At 36.0% G+C, this 17,153-nt stretch overlaps 2 protein-coding genes across 2 annotated transcripts; both read left to right on the top strand.

The window, feature by feature from the left end:
* Positions 1-1,141: 1,141 nt before the first annotated feature.
* Positions 1,142-4,203, top strand: LOC113307641 (PRA1 family protein H-like). The gene is made up of 4 exons (XM_026556093.1): positions 1,142-1,730; positions 1,838-1,974; positions 3,573-3,644; positions 3,732-4,203. The coding sequence occupies exons 1-4, from the start codon at positions 1,243-1,245 to the stop codon at positions 3,830-3,832; spliced, it is 798 nt and encodes a 265-aa protein (XP_026411878.1). The 5' UTR covers positions 1,142-1,242; the 3' UTR covers positions 3,833-4,203.
* A 937-nt stretch (positions 4,204-5,140) lies between these two features.
* LOC113307631 (germinal center kinase 1-like) lies at positions 5,141-12,503 on the top strand. Its single transcript, XM_026556083.1, has 21 exons — positions 5,141-5,386; positions 5,714-5,988; positions 6,753-6,809; positions 7,683-7,710; positions 7,796-7,918; positions 8,402-8,513; positions 8,673-8,710; positions 8,847-8,900; positions 9,206-9,274; positions 9,359-9,475; positions 9,571-9,639; positions 9,759-9,838; positions 9,960-10,085; positions 10,169-10,490; positions 10,599-10,682; positions 10,786-10,956; positions 11,050-11,147; positions 11,390-11,528; positions 11,647-11,774; positions 11,878-12,054; positions 12,157-12,503. Exons 2-21 carry the CDS (start codon positions 5,894-5,896, stop codon positions 12,203-12,205), a joined length of 2,136 nt encoding a protein of 711 aa, XP_026411868.1. The 5' UTR covers positions 5,141-5,386; positions 5,714-5,893; the 3' UTR covers positions 12,206-12,503.
* Positions 12,504-17,153: the final 4,650 nt, after the last annotated feature.

The raw sequence follows: 17,153 nt of genomic DNA, 5'->3' as shown, positions 1-17,153 counted from the left end.
TCACACTTTGTGATTCCTCAAGATAAATATCTGAAAAGTATTCTTAATTGGTTAGTTCACGATTGTTCTTTAGAGGTGGTTAAGAATCCAGGATTCTCATCTAACCGAATATAAGTGTTCTGGGTTTGTGAGGTTTGCTAGGCTTATCTATTGCGAACAAATTTCCAAGCCTTGATCTATTCGATCTAAAGGGAAAACAAATAGGCTTGTATGTTAGAGGCAGATTTGTATCAAAATTCTTAACTTAGGCTGAAGCAACTCTTAGGATGTAAAGGACGTCATCTAAGGGAATTGATTGCGTAGAGCCTTGCGAGGTTCAAGAGACTTAAGGAGAACGGCTGCAGACGAATTGCTTGGAGGGTGAATTCGGTATCAACTACATTACAATATGAAGTATGATAGTAGGCTATTGTCTGTAGCGTTTAATACAGTTCGTTGTTCAAATCCGAACGAGGTCCGAGGTTTTTCTGCAATTGCAGTTTCCTCGTTAACAAAACTTCAGGTATCTTGTGTGTTTTATTTTTCCGCATTATATTGTTTATCTTTATAATAGGAATAACACAAGTAGTACATACCCAATTCTAATAGATAAGTCCATAATAACTGTGATCGATTACGAGACTCGTTCTTGTAGAATTTGTATCTTGAAAGATAGATAACAAGTTTCATACTTGGCAAATCCGATTTGATTATTCAGAAGTGTGGTATTTATAGGCGGTATAGAGTCGACCGTTAGCGATACTGAGTCGAACATTGACGATATAAACAACATCTAGCGATGTTCAGAAAATATCTAGTGATAGGGTCTCCATCGCTGATGAAATAAATAAATATCCTTCGATGAGAATTCAATCGCTTAACTCTTATACCACTGACACGACTGGTTTTCCATACCACCTGATATCACAAATAGATTTTTTGGTTATAGTGCATAGGAGTAGGCCTTATACATGACATTAATAATACATTATAACTACATGTAGTTGGCAATGTATGTCATGCATTGCTAACACTGACATGCCAAACAGACCCTTAGAAATGTCATCATCCATGCTAACTTTGAGTGGCAAACGGACCCTTGGAAATGTTGGTCAAATTGAGCTTCCGCCTGGCCATTGTCTTGGACTGTTGGACAGGTGGACCTCTCTCTGGTCAGAGCCGATAAACACAATCTTCTTCTCTTCTCCCAATTAATCCCAACCAAAAGCACAACAGGTCGTTCTTCAATCTTTGGGAGGAAAAATGGTATTTTCCGCAAACCCATTATCTCTAAGTGTTCCAGAACCAGCTTTCGAATCATGGCTTCGGGATAGTGGTTACCTCGAAATTCTCGATGAACGAACCACAAATCTCGATCATCACTCTTCTTACTCGAGCAACAACCAAAGTGATAAGAAAACAACCACCACCGCCGCCGCTTCTAGCACCACAAAATCTTCATCGTCTTCAACGATTACATCAACGTCGACCATTAATTATACTTTATTTGCATTAAGTTTCTCTTACTTATCAATAATCTTCTCTCTTTTCACTCTAAACCCTTTTGCTAAACTCACAACCGATGATTTCTCAGGGAACACCCCATCTTGGACTGTTGGATTTATTGGTTCTTTTGATTCTTACTCTTTTCCTTCTACTCCTTCACAAGCTAAACTTAGGGTTCATGAGAATATTAAGCGTTATGCTCGGAATTATGCTACACTCCTTGTCTTGTTCTTTGCGTGTTCATTGTAATTTCTTTGCACTTTACTCAATTGTGTTTTGATTTCTAATTTGTTTATGTTGAATTTTAATTTTTAATTATTGGATTAAATTATGTTATGTTGGTGAATTTCAGGTATCAAATGCCCGTTTCTCTTTTAGGGTTGGTTTCTGGTTTAGCACTTTGGGATGGTGTTAGATATTGTAGTCATCGATGGAATTTGGAAGCATATCCATCTCTAAAGCTAACTTTGGTTCGATTTGCTCAATGTGGTGAGTTTTTATCTCGATTGCCACCCTGTTTTAAAGTTAGTTCGATTGTTATTAGTCTGCACTTGACATGTTACCATACTCATTAAGTATTGCAATTGCTTTCATTGATTTCACTTGTGGAGTTGGTGAAGTGTATGCCGTTGTCTATGGTTCAAATCATATTATTTACACAAAGTTGATTACTCAATTGAATTTATATTGGCTGTGGATTTATGAGGTGCTGCATCTGAAAAGAATATCTTCACGGAGAATCACGGGATCAACTAGACATAAGTTCACTTCACAATTTATCTCTTCGGAGAGTAGTACTAATTTGTAAATGTTTGGCTATTGAGTTAAAAACAATCTTTTGCTGAGTTCAGAACCATGGACATCAGAAAACATAAGAACTAGAAAAGGGTTAGTCACTGGATTTTAAGAAAACACAAATATTACTGGTGAGTGTGATGAATTTGGTCTATCCACGAGCGGATCAGCATCCTTGATTTAGAATCGGAACTTGGGACCACGGATAGAAGATAGAAGATAGTTGGTCAACCTAAATACCTAATCATGTGCAGAGAACAATATCTGCACAGAGGATTTTTTACCTGACTTACTATGGGTTAGCACTGACGTGGTCGTTCACTGCTGGCATTAGTTTATCAGGCAAATACAGTCTCCCATCATTGCCATCAAGTACTACCTAAGATTCAATCTGCTGAGTGTTAGATTCTTAAGTGTTCTATGTATCTCTGCTGAATATTAGATTCTAATCTGCTGAATATTAGTCTTGCATCTAAAGCAGTTTTGATGGCATTTATAAGTGGTAGAATACATTGGATGATTGTGAATAGATGGCTACAGATCAAGCAGTACATTGCCACAACTACTTCCAGACATTCTTTCCAGGAGATTAAATTTTCTGCCGATAAGATGGCCAAGAAAGGAGTTCTTCTAGATAGAGGTGAGGTGGTTTTCTACGAGGAGAAACCAGTTTTTTTGGGGGGTATGGAGTGTGAGCAAGCATTATATTCAGTTAATGTTTAGTTTGTAGGGTACAGCCTTTGAGTGTTTGTATGCTTTTTGCAATTTTTTTGTAATTCTGTGCCTATGACTTGATGTCTTGGCTTGTATTCTTTTGTTTTTTTTGAGTAATAAAATTACATGATTAAGCAAAAAAAGAATAAATAAACACAAGGATAAATCAAAGGCTTACTGCGAAGAGGAGAACTGGCACAAATAATCAGTGCATGTGTGTCCAACTTGCTGCTGCGTATAGGAAAATTACGTGTTTATCTGGAAGATCACCTCGAGTTTTCTTTCCGCAATATTCGTTGTCATTTCATGTTTACAGTATACTTGTTTCTAGGTATTTACGTGTTTGACAGATATATAAATATGCAGTGATTAGCCTATACATTTCACTTTACCGAAATAGTTGCTACCAAGTTCTCGTTCAGTTTCTTTGTTGCAATTAGATTGATAACTTACAAAATGTATGTACTGTGAAATCGTTTAACAGGTTGGAAATATGGAAATGTTTTCATTAATGAATGGTTGTGCATAATTTGTTGACAGATGGCTTTGAACTAATAAAATCTGTTCTGTTCTTCCAGCAACTGCAGTTATTCTGTATTGTTCCAGCGTTCAGATAGCTACCTTTTGGGCGATTGCCGTCGGTTATGCAGGTTTGTGTTGGATCTACACTTGTATAAGCCGTTAAACGTGCTTTACTTTTCTTGTATTGCATCTTAGTTTCCTACTTCTTTTTCCAGTTATGCTTATGCATGCCTCATTACGGAAGTTAAGTCCATCAAAGCAATCTGCTCGGGCTGACGGGAACAAAAGGTTTCTGCAGAGCAAAAACAGGGGTTAACTACCATATTTTACCTCATTTACCTCATTCCAGCATAATACTTCTCAGGAATGAGAAGAGCCAAGAGAAATCAGACTAAAGTTGCAATTTCTGTCCTCATAGATGGAGAAATCTGTAGTCCATACAGAGAGCCAGAGCCAGGAGGGAGAGGATGTCTTTTAATTTAAGCATGGGTCATATTCACCATTTGTTGAAGTAAGATCAAATTATGTCCCAGTAGCATAGGGAGTATCATGTATATTACTATAATTTTTTTGCGAGTTGTAATGTACCTGAAATAAAATATCCTCCTAAATTTCCAAGTGTTTAGAAGATCGCTATGTGGTTTGACTATTATTCCAGAGCTAATTAATCTGATGCTTCTCTTCTGTGGATCATGCATGCCATACTTTGATTAAGCTCATACCTTGCTTAAAATGACAGACGAGACAAGCCAAGCTAATCTTGACATGGACTCTATACAGTCGAACATTATGCAAGAGTTGAGTAGATACTCTTAAAGACAAGAGGTTAGCGCTACACCCCCCCTTCCTATTGTGCAACCCTCTTATATTCCTATCCAAGGTAGTAGGCTGTTTTATATCTCAGTCTTCAGATTCACCGCTTCTACTCTTCCTTCTTAAGAAGAAATTTAATTTGATTCCAAGTGTTTAATTTGATTCTTCACTGCTGATTGTTCGATTCGAAGAATGTTTTTGAATGAAAATTCTGAGTAAACTTATAATCCAAACCAGGGGAATAACAAAAGCCAACCACATTGGCCCCAGTACACAACCCCGGTAATTGTCCATATTTTGAATTGGTTTTCATTTTGAAAATCATGAATTCCTTCGATAAAAAGAACAACAAAAATATGTTAACTTGACTATTTGGAGTCTTTGCTTTCGGCCTTGTTTTGGTGCGGCACATGCAATACTGTATTAATATCATCCATATTTCCCCAGTCACCCTCATGCCCTCATCCAAACGCAAGTAATTCTAATTTTGAGGTAATAACTGTTTTTTTTAAGCAAAAAGAAACAACTGTAAACCATATTACAAGACAAAATTCACAAAAAACCAAAAGAAAATCACGTTATTTTAATTTACTAACTGTTAATGGTAAGATTTTGTAATTTATTACTAAACTGTTGACAGTAAGAATGATGATTAAAATATCTGTAATCAAACAATCAAACCCATTCCCTAGCCGTCCAAAACCCTAAAACTAGACCAATCAAATCACACACATGCTACTAGAATCCCTCAAATGGGTCTAAAAATCCAAATAAGCCTACAACATTAACAGTTTCATGACCCGTCGCCTAGTATTAACAACCATTTTCTTATATTTTTACAGGGGAAATATAAAAAAGAATAAAAGAAAAAACAGCTCATAATTCTCTTTCTCAAAACCATTGAAGTAATATTTTTCCCGATCTCTCTCAAAAACTTAAAGTCTGATAAAAAGAAGAAGAGGAAGAAAGAAACCGACTGAGTAAACAGAGATCCGAGGTTTTCCCTTCTCAGTGCTTCACAAATCTTCCATAAAAAAACAATCTTTATACGCTTCAGGTATTTTACTCTATCTCTTTTATCAATAGTTAACTAACACACTTATACGATCTTAATTTAGACAAATGAGAAACCCTAGATTTTAATTCTGTTGATTCCGAAACGATAAGTGTTGCAAATTTCGCTTTCTAATTTGTTAGTGGGTTATGTCAGTATCCATTGTCTACCAAATGAAACAATGAAATTGAAAGATAAATTTCTTGGCTTTTAGTTTAAGTGACACTAGCATTGTTAATTGATATATAATGGGGTTGATTAGATCTCAAATTATCTGAAAAATTGACTATTTTGTTGATTTTAATATATTGTGTATTGTTTATATTGCAGTCATAAATTTGCTTTTTGATATATTGAGCCAATGTCGGTTCTTTGTGGTTGTGACGATGAAGAGGGTATAGAAGAATATAAGAAGTTTTGCAGGATTTGACTTGGGTTTACTGCCCCAGACCTCTCCATTTTGTATTTTAGTTAGTTAAGCTAGTAAGGAGGGGGGTTATATTTGCAAATATGGCTGATGCTGCAGCAATAATGGATGCCATTGGATCCAGATTCAATTCACTTGAATTGATTGGAAAAGGATCATTTGGTGATGTTTATAAAGGGTGAGTACTCAATCTTGGTATCTTTTATATTTCAGATTTGGTAACTGGACATAATGACTACTATTTTGTTGATTTGCATACACCAAATTCTGTTGAGAACCCTTTTGAATTTTTATCCAATAGTTTCTTGGCAACACAAGGCAAGATTGCGTCTTTTCATACTGAATATCTAATGTTGATGTTTTAGTAGGAGTAAGTTGTGTGTTCGACTGTAAGTGAACAAATTTACTTGAAAAATAGGAATACTTGTTCCTTATGCATGAACCTGGATCAGAATCTTAACCTCAGTACGCATATATATGCCATATGGTTTCGTCAAATTATCAGCTCCAAACTCTATAAACTGCCTATAAAAAATCTTTTTTATGCGTAAAGTTTCGTGTACTACAAATCTTCAGCAATTTGAGAGTTTCAGTTTTCACTATAGGTTGCTTTGGAATTTGTAAGCAGTAACACTGCATACTTTAGTTCTTATGCTGCACGTCTTTATTTTACTAATGCAACTTTTTTTTGTATCGCCAACTGTGTGACAAAGACCCCTAGTTTCAAGACTTTCAGTTAAACTTCATTATCATATCTTACACACTCAATACCGCGAGATTGTTTTTAGTTAGATTTATCTTTTATTTGGTAAAGTTTTATCGTTAACAGTTTCATTATTTGGTTCAGCTGTTAATGTTATTTAGCATTCGTATTTCATGTTGGAGAATGGAGATAGTAAGTTGATACACAAATTTATTATTGTACTTTATGTTTCTTTACAGGTTTGATAAGGACCTCAGCAGAGATGTTGCTATTAAAGTTATTGATCTAGAGGAAGCGTGAGTGTAACTTGGCTTCTAATGTTTAATTGTTTTGGCACTTCTGCTTCATCTGTCAGACCCTGTGTTTTCTATGTTTACTAGCATGTACATAATCATTTCCACTAATTTATTAGTTGAACAATTCGATTTTGGATTTCTGTCATGATGTGTAGTTGCATAAAACTAAAAGAAAGCTGTAGGTTTGACCATTCCCCTATATGAGCAAGTCAAAAGCGAAGCTGATAATATTTAATGCAGGGCGATCAACTTCTGTTAGCATATATGCTACCATTTGATTTCTAGAGTCTATCTGAATTGGAAATTACCGTGAATTGAACACAAGTCACGCATCTGCCGACTTTTACTTCAAGTGAATTTCCAATACAACATCGTACTTACCCCTTTTATTCTGCTGGTCTTCTCTTCTATATTCTTTCTCCGATAGCCTTACAGAGTAGTATTAACTGTTTCAGCAAGCACATCAGATCATGAAATGTTTCAGAATTAGGTTTATTCTTAGTTTTAACCTTTTTAGTTTCGGCAACCCAAGAAATTGTATGCTTGAAGTTGAAGTTTGAGGAAGGAAGCCCTCAGCCATCCTAGACATGTCAGTTTCAGTAATGTACTTTTCAAATATGGTTTAGCGAATCCCCTATGTACTTTAGTTCCATCCCTCAGTACTACCAACCCATCTTGTACATGTTCTTAGATCTTAGTTTCTTACAAAACATTTTCAACATCATTTTTCTCCCATTCTTCTTTGGACTATAACCTAGACCCTTCTCTGAAGTTGGCTTTCCTCTTAAATATGGATTTATAAGTATTCAACTTTATTGAGATTTACTAAAAAATTGTCCCAAGTGGTTATTTATTTCTTGTGGTCTTGTGCAGAGAGGATGAAATTGAAGATATTCAAAAGGTAGTTTCTTCACACTTCAACATAATGGTTCCTTCTTTGTCACGTTGAAGCTGTTCTTTGCTCATCCAATGTATTTTTACTCCAGGAAATATCAGTTTTATCCCAATGCCGGTCTCCATATATTACTGAGTACTATGGTTCCTACCTCAACCAAACCAAACTGTGGATTGTAATGGAATACATGGCTGGTGGATCCGTCGCTGACCTAGTAGGTTACTCCAGCTCACTTGTTTCTATGTTTTTGATAACATTATCTCAGTTACTAGCTTGAGAAGCATAGATTGAACAACACCTTTACTTGTCATCTTTTCTTCTTCGGTAACATCATAGATTCATCACCCTTGCCAAACCTTTTATATGTTATCCCATTCCTGTCTTTTTTCAACTACCGAGAAAATATTTAGCTCTAATGTTGTAATGTTGATTAAATGGTCTGCCTTGTATGCACTTTAACTATTCACTTGGTTCTATTAATCGGATATTGTAGAGAGGGGAAAAGAATATATCTCCCCAGTTAGATGACTCATCTTTAAAATACCAGAGAAAAGATGGGAAGCCTATGGATCATTTCCTTGGTTTTATTATCCATTAAATGAGGACAACACCAATTTTTTCTTATGCGCTTCTTTATGTACGCCTGTTTGATGGGGCTATGGAAAAATAGATTGCTAATTTACACGTGCTCTTGCAGATTCAACCAGGTCAGCCACTGGATGAAATGTCCATAGCTTGCATTTTACGCGACTTGCTTCATGCCATTGAGTACCTTCACAATGAGGGAAAAATTCACAGAGATATTAAAGGTTGTATGACATGGTTTTTTTTGAAATTTAGTAATTTACTTATTTATACTAGATAAAACTGAAGCATTCAATAAATCTTTTCTTATGCACTCTGGACTGCGATCTCTTTGATTATTGTGCCAAGGATTCTAAACTACCATGTTGTTCTAATTTTTGCAGCGGCAAACATCTTACTTTCAGAGAATGGAGATGTTAAGGTATGCATCTACATCTCTTTCTCTTTTAAAGTCTAACATCATCAACCTGGACTAATTGAAAAATAAATAGATAATCGATGGCATGTGGTTTTCATCAATTGTGTGTTTTGTCACTCATTAGTTACTTTTGTGACAGGTCGCAGATTTTGGTGTTTCTGCCCAATTAACGCGAACAATTTCGAGGAGAAAGGTCAAGCTCTTACTTCCAGTTTTACCTTTTGAAGGCCTTATCTTTTGTTTATCATTTTATCCTGTGAGAGTCTTGAGTCTTTGAGGACTCATTAAAATTACGAGGTTGTGATGTATTTCTGCCTGGGATGAGGAGGAGTATTGACGATAGTCCTAAGTGGCACATGGACAATCAAAGGCAACTTTTATCAGTTTATAAGGATCTTGTGCCTCTTCACTCATTACCAATTGGTTTTGAGTTGGACACGCACACAAACTTAAAACAGAGTGTTATTTAGCTGTGCTAATATGTTTAACTGGTGGCAGACATTTGTAGGAACACCATTCTGGATGGCTCCAGAAGTTATTCAAAACTCAGACGGATATAATGAGAAGGTACAACTGGAATATGATGATCATTCTTTTGGTCAGTGAAAATCCCATCACATGTTTAATAAGGTCGGATTATTCTTGGTGCAGGCAGATATTTGGTCTCTGGGGATAACTGCTATTGAGATGGCAAAAGGGGAACCCCCACTTGCAGATCTACACCCAATGAGGGTTCTTTTCATCATACCTCGAGAAAATCCACCTCAGGTTTACTGTTCTTCTGTGACTTCAATTTGGATCTTCTGTTTACTTAAAGACAGCTTCTTCATTTACTTAGTAAGGTGCTGTTGTGTATTATGCAGCTTGAAGAGCATTTTTCTCGGCCTATGAAAGAATTTGTTTCATTATGTTTGAAGAAAGTACCTGCTGAGGTAATTATGGGTCCATTTATATATCTTATATATCAAAAAGCTTTAGGTACAGAAAAGAGAAATACTGGGCTAAATGCTGGGAAACAAATTCAACCCTCTTTTTGTCCACTTACTTTCAGAGGCCAAGTGCTAAGGAACTACTTAAGCATCGTTTTATCAGGAATGCTAGAAAAAGTCCCAAGCTTTTGGAAAGGATAAGGTACAAGTTGTGCCAATGTTGCTTGCTTATGAGTTTACAATTGCAGTACAGTATGATTATTCTAGTAAATTGCATGAAACTGGCTTATTTAGTAATTATGCCGGCTTTTCTTATTCTTTAGAGAGCGTCCAAAATACCAGATAAAGGAAGAAGATGAAGAAACCACAAGAAATGGTCCTAGTGGTTATGATGGATCGGGTACTGTGAGAGTCAGAGACTCAAAAGATGATGACACCGTCAGAGTCAGGTTAATCACATTTTTAGGTCTGTTATTCTTTTTTTTTTTTTTTTTCTGTTTAATTGTTCTAAGTTAGTTTTTCTGTGTTTCAGTCATACAAAATCCTTCAAAAATGCTGGTTGGGACTTTAGTATGGGTGGAGCCGGGGGTACAGGAACTATATCAGCAGGTTCAGGAACTATATCAATGGGTACTGGAACAGTCCGTAGTGCTGTAAAGCCACCACAAATTGGTGCTACAAGAGAGAAGAAGTCAGAAGTCTCTTATGGTTATTCTCCAAGAAAAAATCTTGACAGAGGGAACCAACCGATTGCCTCTGGAGGTTCTGTTAATGAATCATCACAAGAAGTTTCAGTTGGGAAAGATTCTAGATTCCGGCGTGACAATGAAATACAAGATAATTCCCTCAATGATGTGAGACATGTTTATGTCAAGAATATAAATCAATTTGTTTTTTGTTACTCGATCAACTCGTTTTGTGTTTTTCAATTTTTAATGGTGTTTGAAGTGTCCAATACACAGGATGATTTTAGTGGTTCCGGAACTGTTGTTGTACGAAGTCCAAGGGGAGTGAAGACGTCTATGTTTGGTGACCAGAGTACTTCGGTACGGGAGCATTCATCTTTTCTCATATAGTTGCCATGAACTGGAATTTATACGTATTTATGTTTATATGACGAGGCATTTGATGCAATGTGTATTTCTGCAGTCTAGCAGCAGAAGTACTTACTTTGACGATGCTTCTACTAGTGGTACTATTGTTCTTCGTGGGCAACATGATGAATCTGATACTCCTCCTCGAACTCCAAAGTCCAGACTGGGAATTCAAGAAAAATCGTCAAGTGCGTCCCTTGAAGATAGTGCAATTAATCTTGCAGAGGTTGGTGTCGTCTTTTTGGTAGTTTGCAATACATTCATAAGATCCACTGGTTTTTGTTTGTTTAATTTCCATGGATTACATCTTTAAATGTAGGCAAAGGCTGCAATGCAAGCAGCATTGAGGAAAGGAAATTCTCGAGATAGGTCTGCCGTGAGCAAGTACAACAAAGATGCACAAGATAACAAAATCAGGTTCAGTCCTGCGTGTTTAATGACCACTTGTTTGTTAACCTCTGAAATAAATTAAATAATTAATATAGGGCCTCAAAACTTACTTGTAGAAGAAAGAGACCCCACGATCTATCAAATGTTACCTAGCAAGGCTCGACTTTTGAACATTCTTTTGCTCTACACTTGTTTGTTTCACTCAGTAACTAGATTGCAAAATTGAACTCTTCTTGCTATCAACACTGGATGACACTATACCTTCTCAGGAGTTCGCGTGAATACTATGATGCACCTAAAGCACTTCCTCGTTCTCGTCAAGCAAGTGATGAAGACGAGAGTGCAACAATTGCTGCTGCAGCAGCATCTCCTCTATTTTCAAGTTTGCTAATCCCGTCATTGGAAGAGGTGAATACAAACTTGGCAAACTAGGGTCACTGTAATCACTTCTGATTCTGCATTAAGTTACAGACAACAAACTTACAACCAAACTTTCGTCAGTAACATGTCTTGATCTTTTTTATAGGCTGTTGGTGATGAGTTAGAAGGATCAACGGCTGTACGGGATGTGGTGAAGACGCTTGTGCATCTCGATCGAATGAAGTCGGGTTCATGTGAATTGTTTGTCAGCAAGTTGCTGGAACAACTGGGAAGGTGCACAAAATTCATTTATGTTTTAGTTTCTATTTTCCATCTATCACCAGCTGAGCAATGTTGTAGTTGAACACAAATAATTAAACTGGAGCAAGTTTTACAGCTCGAAGGATTCATCCTTTAAGGGGCTTCGGGAATTGGCAACCAACGTGTTTACAAAGAAAACAACGGCTGCGGAAGAAAAGGAAAATTCAAATATCAAGGGAACAACCGAGAAGAAGAACCAAACTGCGGAACTTTCTGCAAATTTAAGTCCACTGGCGAGATTTCTTATCACGAGGTTAGTTTAGTTCACAACTCTGCAGTCTCTGATTCATGCTGGGGATCTTCTCCTTGTTAAAAATCTAAGTTACCCGGCATTTGAACCTTTGGTGTGATGCAGATGGCAGAGCCAAGCTTCACGAGATCTCAACCCGATTCAAGAGGATTGATCCCGCCTTGGTTTTTTGCACTTGTTTGTGTGATTTACTTTTTTTTTCTCTTTGTAAATCTATTTATTTAGGATTTGTACATAAGGTTATCAGATTATTTTTATTTTGCTTTTTTTACCAGCACCATTGCTGTATAATTAGCGATTTTTTTAGTCATTATTGTTTTCTTCTTTTTTTGCGATCTATTTTTGTTAGCTGTATTTCTCGGTAATATTGAGAAATTTGCAGTAATTTTAATCTTGTACTGATGTAAGATACCAACTTTTGCGTAATCTAAGCTCATAATTTATTCGGGTAATCATCTTATGATAACAACTCGGTGACTATCGTGTCTAATGTTCTTGGATTTGTTTCCCTATAAGAGCAAGTCTTATGGTGGAATCCATCCATCTTCAAGTGTAATGGCGGAATAGTAGAAACGCTATTCTTAATGGAGCTAAAAAATGCAATTAAAAATGAAGCTAAAAAAATGCAATTAAGAATGAAGTTTTTTTTCAGCCATTAGATTTCAACAACTCATTTTAAATCTACGAATTAAAAAAAAAAACGCAATTCTTAATGGCGTTTTTTTAGCGTCAATCTTATTTGCGTTTAGCGCTATTCTTATTGGCGTTTAGATGGATTCCACGAACCCTTCCACCAAACCATGGAACCTTCCTTGGATTTTTTGTGAAAAGCCCCAACTTGGAAGCCACTAGACTTGACATTCCATGGTTTTTCCACACTTGGAATAGGTTGGATTCCATCATAAGACTTGCTCTAAGTGAGCAGTTCTTTAAGCTACATCTAGGGGTGTCAACGGGTCCGGGTCCTCCCGGGTATCACTAGAGTCGGACCCGGACCCTACTTATAAAGGTCGGGTCCGGTTCCTAACGGTTCCGGGTCCGGTTCCTAAACTTGTGGACCCAGAACCGGACCAGTTTAAATACCCGGGTACCCGTCGGTTCCGGGTACGCATTGGGTCTAAAAAAAACTATTTAAAAAATCTCAAAAACTTAATATATTTATCTTTTTAGCTTGGATTTAAGTAATTTTTATAAAAAATTATTATTATTTCTTATGAATGTACTAAATAAAGATTAAATGTAAGAGAAAAAATTTAAATGAGTAAAATATCAAAGCTAAAACTAGAAAAAATACTTATAATTTTGCTAAAAACATGAATAAAAGAATGAATAAACGGGTACCCGATACCCGCGGGTACCCAATGGATATTACCCGTTTGGACCCGTTTAAATTCGGGTCCAATCGGGTAATTACCCGTGGGGTCCTAAGTAGCTAATGGGTCCAATTTTAGGACCCGGAACCGGACCCTAATGTACCGGGTCCGGATAATGGGTACCCATTGACAGCCCTAGCTACATCTCTATGCAGCGAATATTTAATGAGCCCGCGGAAATGTTACTTTCAAGTTCTTGTAAGATTTTTTTTTTTCCCGGTAGCATTCTTCTTTTTAATGTTATCAGTTGCATGGGATATGTATTCATGGGTTTTTTTTTTACGAGGGATCATTCACACTTTTATTTTTGCATTATGTTTTTTTTCCTAATAAGTCATCAACGGTATCGGATTTGAAATTAATATTTTGGGGACTAATATGCTGGCGCACGATTCGCACGTGCTTTCTTTTTTGCCCTCTCATGGGACCCTTACACACTTGACCCACTCTCTCTATTATTTATTCTCCCGATTTGTTTTTTTTCTTCTTTCATTTTTACCTTTTCAGCCTCATTTAATTTAGATGGTATATTTAGTGTACTTGTAGAACTATGGGCAAAATTAGTTTTCAAAATTTACAGCTTCATTTATTGTAGATGAACATTGGCTAAGGGGAGTTCCCTTTATAATAGATATGCTACTCTTGCAAAGCTCTGTATACCTACAAAAATGAGTACATTCTGAAATATCAAACCTCGCAATCTATCGATCTTAATTTTAGCGATTGAAAATCTATTGATTTTTAATAGCATAGTTTTCAAAGTAGTAGATGGTGGTCTTATACGTTTCGGAATGTGCTAATTTTTTGGTAGGAATGTAGAGTTATACAAGAGGAACATTATCGCCAAATATTAGCTTCAAATCCTTTATTGTTTAAGATTTATTACCAAAAAAAAGGCCCAGAATGTTAGTGTGAGTGGATTCTCCCTCTTTACTAAGAAGTAACTTAGTCCGATGTAAAGTTTGAAACCTCTTACATAACCAAGGCAATGGAGGAAGCTTTTTACGCATGATTGATGGGTAACTATTTTTAATTATTTTATTTTCTCTAGTTATTTTATTTTCTCTAGTTATTTCATTTAACTCACTTAATCACTGCTTTGGCGGAGTGTTAAATTGTTTGCATAATTTTCTTAATTACTTGTGATTCAGTTTGATAGGTTATACTACTTTTTTAAATCAATTGATAATCTATGCTTAGTGAGTACAATTAATATTTGAAAATATGCCTGATTATTAGTGAATTTAAAAATATAATGATTTAAAAGGTGACTGGGGTTTTGAGATATTTGTAACATCATTCAATCATGCGCAGTAGTGGAATCCAGTGTCTTGGTTATTTTTAATATGTTGTTATCACTTTCGTTTGAGTTCTCCTTGTTTTTGTAAAATAAATTAAATTTAGAATCAACTTTTACAAGTCCGAGAATTGAACCCTTTTTAATATTATATTACAATTACATCAATTTTTTGTCGTCGCTGGCGCCGGACTTGTCTTTAGGTTAAGATTTTAGATTATTTATTTATTATTATTTAGTTAATTTTTTTTTTTAAAAAGAAGAAGAGACGCCTCAAGGGGCCAACATATTAGAAAAATTAGGATTCTTACAGAGTTTTGGTTGGTAACCTAACAACAAGCTGGGTTCCAACACCTTTTTGAATAACAACACCCGATCTATAAAAAAATAAAACTACCTACACCACTAGCATAGAAACTAACACGAAAATTCTTCAATCTCTTAAAAAAACACTACGTGTCCTCACTAAGCTCCCCCAAAGTAGAGAAAGAAAGAAAACCCAATCCGTAACCATGAGAAATACACTTGTCCAAGTATTTAGTACGTCTACGCGATACAACATTCGAAATAGCTTGGCCTAGGATAAAAGCTCGTGTGCCTTCACCGGTAAAGGGTGAGACTCCCGTGACATCCATACAAACATCTTGGCCATTCTCCCAATTATAAACAAGAATATATGCATTGCACAAATCTCTATTAAAAAAATCCAAAGCAACTTCTTTACATGCAGGCACCCCTGCCTTGTAACAAATGTCAGTGATTACATTACGTGCAAGGTCATGTAGGAACTTGAGTCCAACATCCTTGGTACAATGAAGCGCATGCTCGCCAACAATACCCATAGGTCTATTACAACTTGAGCATAAGCCTACCAAAAAGATGTTGAACTTGAGTCTAACATCCTTGGAACTTTAGCGAATTAGATTAATTAGGATTCATTTTTTATCTTTGACTTTACTTTGTTGTACAGGTTATATTCTGCATTTATTGTGGATTTTCCTATCAAAAAGGTAAGTGATGTACTCAAAAATTTTATTTTATTTTAGATTAAAATTTGTTCATTTATTTTTTATAAATAAGGAAGTATTTCTTTTAGGTTGTTTGTTTGTACATGATTAGTTTATGATTCTTTTTATTTATAAATACTTAATAATAATTATTATATATATATATGTATAGAACACGTGCACATACCGTTTGGCATCGATTCTTAGGAAAACGTGTAGGATTGCATGGTGAACCCTCTGGGCGTTATTATCCAAAACACCACAAACCTCAGTTTCGTACCTTTGACCAGTTTTTGATTGTAGGTATATTTTGCTGAGGTAACCCAAGCTTACCTATAATAGCGAACCTCGACATTTGCACATGCACAAATTTTTGCTTTACACTAGTAGTTCTACTTGTGTATGCGTCGTTGTATATGTATAGGAGATAGACTTGAAAAAAATGATATTTTTTTTAGTCCAACCCGTTACACGGATTTAGATGGTACTTCTGTCTTTGCTTAAATGGTTAATGAGAATGAGGCCCCTGTAAACGTAACCCTTAGAGATAGGATGAACTCTTCTAGAGTAGTACGTGATCCAGGGGTAGTTTTACCATCCTCTACTGTCCAATTTGATATTAAATTTGCATGCTTCGTAATTTTAGGGGGTTAGAGAATGAGAATCCGTATATTAATACAAAAGAATTTGAAATGATATGTGACACAATAAATTATCTGAATATCTCCAAAGATATGCTTAGGTGACGTTTGTTTCCCTTATCTCGTGATGAGAAAGCCAAAGAGTGGTATAATTTCATTCCTTCTAAAACAATCACCACCTGGGATGGTCTTGTATAGGTTTTTGTTAAGAAATTCTACCCACACCATAAGACTGCTGCTGCTCGGCAGTCTATTCAAACCTTTACGCATAAATTAGGTGAAACCTTCATGATTATGTATAAAGGTTTAATGAATTTTTATACCAATGTCCACATCACGGCTTTGAGAAATCCCACATGGCCCAAATTTTATATGAGGGCCTTGATAGTGAAACCCGCATGCATGTAGAAGCAATGAGTGGTGGAGAATTCACCCATCAGAACCCAGATACATGTTTTGACTCATTTATCGAGTTAGCTGAGAAAACTAGGAAATGTGCTTTAATGAGAGAACCAGAAATATCTAAGAATCATATCCATAGGGTCTATGGAGTGGATAGTAATATCCATAGGCGTCTAGAGGCCTTAGAGATGAATCAAGGGTCAAACCGTAATACATATGAAGAACAAGCCCATGTTCTTTTTAACAACTCTAGGTTTGAAAACCATCAAAAGTTTGACCCATATTCAAAACCTATAACTCTGATTGGAGAAACCATCCTAATTTTTCTTGTTATAAGATCCAGAGTCAAGGTCAGTCTTGTAATTCTCAGGTTCCCCCAGGT

The sequence above is a fragment of the Papaver somniferum genome, chromosome 1 (assembly GCF_003573695.1).
Source record: "Papaver somniferum cultivar HN1 chromosome 1, ASM357369v1, whole genome shotgun sequence".
Taxonomy (NCBI): domain Eukaryota; kingdom Viridiplantae; phylum Streptophyta; class Magnoliopsida; order Ranunculales; family Papaveraceae; genus Papaver; species Papaver somniferum.
This window is presented reverse-complemented; position numbering and strand designations above follow the sequence as displayed.

Coding starts and splice junctions, on each gene's coding strand:
- LOC113307641 (XM_026556093.1), top strand. CDS start 1,243: ATGGTATTTTCCGCAAACCCATTATCTCTAAGTGTTCCAGAACCAGCT. Junction 1,975..3,572: donor GGTTCGATTTGCTCAATGTG/GTGAGTTTTTAT, acceptor CTGTTCTTCCAG/CAACTGCAGTTATTCTGTAT. Junction 3,645..3,731: donor GATTGCCGTCGGTTATGCAG/GTTTGTGTTGGA, acceptor TTCTTTTTCCAG/TTATGCTTATGCATGCCTCA.
- LOC113307631 (XM_026556083.1), top strand. CDS start 5,894: ATGGCTGATGCTGCAGCAATAATGGATGCCATTGGATCCAGATTCAAT. Junction 8,711..8,846: donor CAGAGAATGGAGATGTTAAG/GTATGCATCTAC, acceptor CTTTTGTGACAG/GTCGCAGATTTTGGTGTTTC. Junction 9,640..9,758: donor TGAAGAAAGTACCTGCTGAG/GTAATTATGGGT, acceptor ACTTACTTTCAG/AGGCCAAGTGCTAAGGAACT.